Below are 1,736 nucleotides of genomic sequence, written 5' to 3' on the forward strand. Positions count from 1 at the left end.
GGGGGGGTTTGGTAAAAAGTTTTTGTGAATAGAAATTAACTAAATTTAAACTGGAAATTAAATACAACCAAACATAATTGAGAACATCGAAATAAATGAACAAAACATGAAGACTGAACAATATCTAAAGCAAGTGGAGAAATTGGAAATGCAAGATAAAGAAATCGAAGAGAACAAGAATCATAGTGAACGAAAACCGTAAATTAAACAGTCTTAAAGAAAGATATGTGAACTAATTAAAATCCAACAGATAATAAAAATAACTTGACTAAAAATAAAATGTACATGGACCAAATTAAATGCAACAAATAAAAAAAAAGTGTTGCAATAAAACTAAATAAAAAAAATAAAAAAAAAGTGCATGAACCAAAGATAATGATAATGAGCGTTTTCTCTCCACCAAATAAAAAAAAAAAATTCAATCTTCCTCCACTTGAGAGAAAAAAAGAAAAAAAAAACAAAAAAAAAATTGAAAAAAATGAGAATAATTTTCACCACCCTGAAGAATGTTCCACAAAAGAAAAAGAGATGCAATCAAGGTGCTTTAATGAGATCTTGAAGAAATTGAGGATAAAAATTCATGTGACTGAGGCATTGCAACAAATATTTGAATATGCCAAGTTTTTGAAGAAACTACTCAAAAGAAGGAAATATGTAGAGGAGAACACAACTGAGATGCAGGGGGATTGCAGTGTGATCTTACAAAAGGCACTCCCTCCTGATGTGGAAGATCCAAGAAGTTTCAATATTCCTTGCACTATTGAAAGCCACAAAATAGGGAAAGCCTTAATTGATTTGAGATCCAATATCAATTTAATGCCCTTAACTGTTGTTGAAAAGATTGGTGGCTTGAAAGTTAAGCCAGCAAGAATGTCTCTTCTTATGGTAGATGGATCCCCCAAAAGACCCTATGGTGTGGTGGAAGATGTGACAGTGCAAACTAACAACCTGAGATTCCTGGTGGATTTTGTGGTACTAGAGATAGAGGAAAATTTGGAGATCCCTATTATTCTTGGAAGGTCGTTCGTGAAGATGGCCAAAGTGATCATCAATGTTAATAATGGTACCATAGCTCTTAAAGACCAAGAAGAGGAGGTGATTTTCAATGTCTTCAATGCTGAGCAGCAGGCCCAAGTGAAGAATGCTGAGATTGTTGATAAGGGAAGCACTGGTTTAGCTAACCTTAATCTCACAGTTCTTTATTCACTCTGTTTTTTATGATGACCATGTAAGATTTGGGTGATTCCTCCACCTAGGGTTGTATCTATTGTTGGACAAGTCATAATTTTCAAAGCAAATATCAAAGACTAACTATGACAACGAACACAGGAAAGGATAAAAAACGGTAAAAGTAAAACTTAAAAAATCAAAAAGAAATAGCAAACATCCTTTTTTCGAGTTTAGAGGCTTGGGCCCGTGGCAACGCGACGGGTCATATAATACTCATGGTTTTCCACCCAAAAACCTCATAGGATTTGTCCAATTCTGACTTCGTGACCAAAGAACTATTCCTTAACTGCGGAGTTCTGATGGGATCCGGTGCATTAGTGCTGGTATGATCGCACCTGCGAAGTATTGCGCGATGAATGTATATATGGCTTCGGCATTGGGAATAAATAAAGGGACGAAAAACAACCCTTAACTGCGGAGTTCTGATGGGATCCGGTGCATTAGTGCTGGTATGATCGCACGCGCCAAGGATGTTTTGTTGCTTTTGATTCACCTCTTGAGCTGAT

The 1,736-nt window shown here is 35.8% G+C and overlaps 1 protein-coding gene across 1 annotated transcript; it reads left to right on the top strand.

Annotated features, from left to right (window-relative positions):
* Window positions 1–528: 528 nt before the first annotated feature.
* LOC106780561 lies at window positions 529–1,553 on the top strand (the record flags this gene model as incomplete). Its single annotated transcript, XM_014668864.1, has 2 exons — window positions 529–1,152; window positions 1,473–1,553. Coding segments are annotated over exons 1-2 (705 nt in total), but the record flags the coding sequence as incomplete, so codon positions are not given.
* Between the last annotated feature and the right edge of the window lie 183 nt (window positions 1,554–1,736).

Source organism: Vigna radiata, unplaced genomic scaffold (genome assembly GCF_000741045.1).
Source record: "Vigna radiata var. radiata cultivar VC1973A unplaced genomic scaffold, Vradiata_ver6 scaffold_1563, whole genome shotgun sequence".
NCBI classification, from domain to species: Eukaryota; Viridiplantae; Streptophyta; class Magnoliopsida; order Fabales; family Fabaceae; genus Vigna; species Vigna radiata.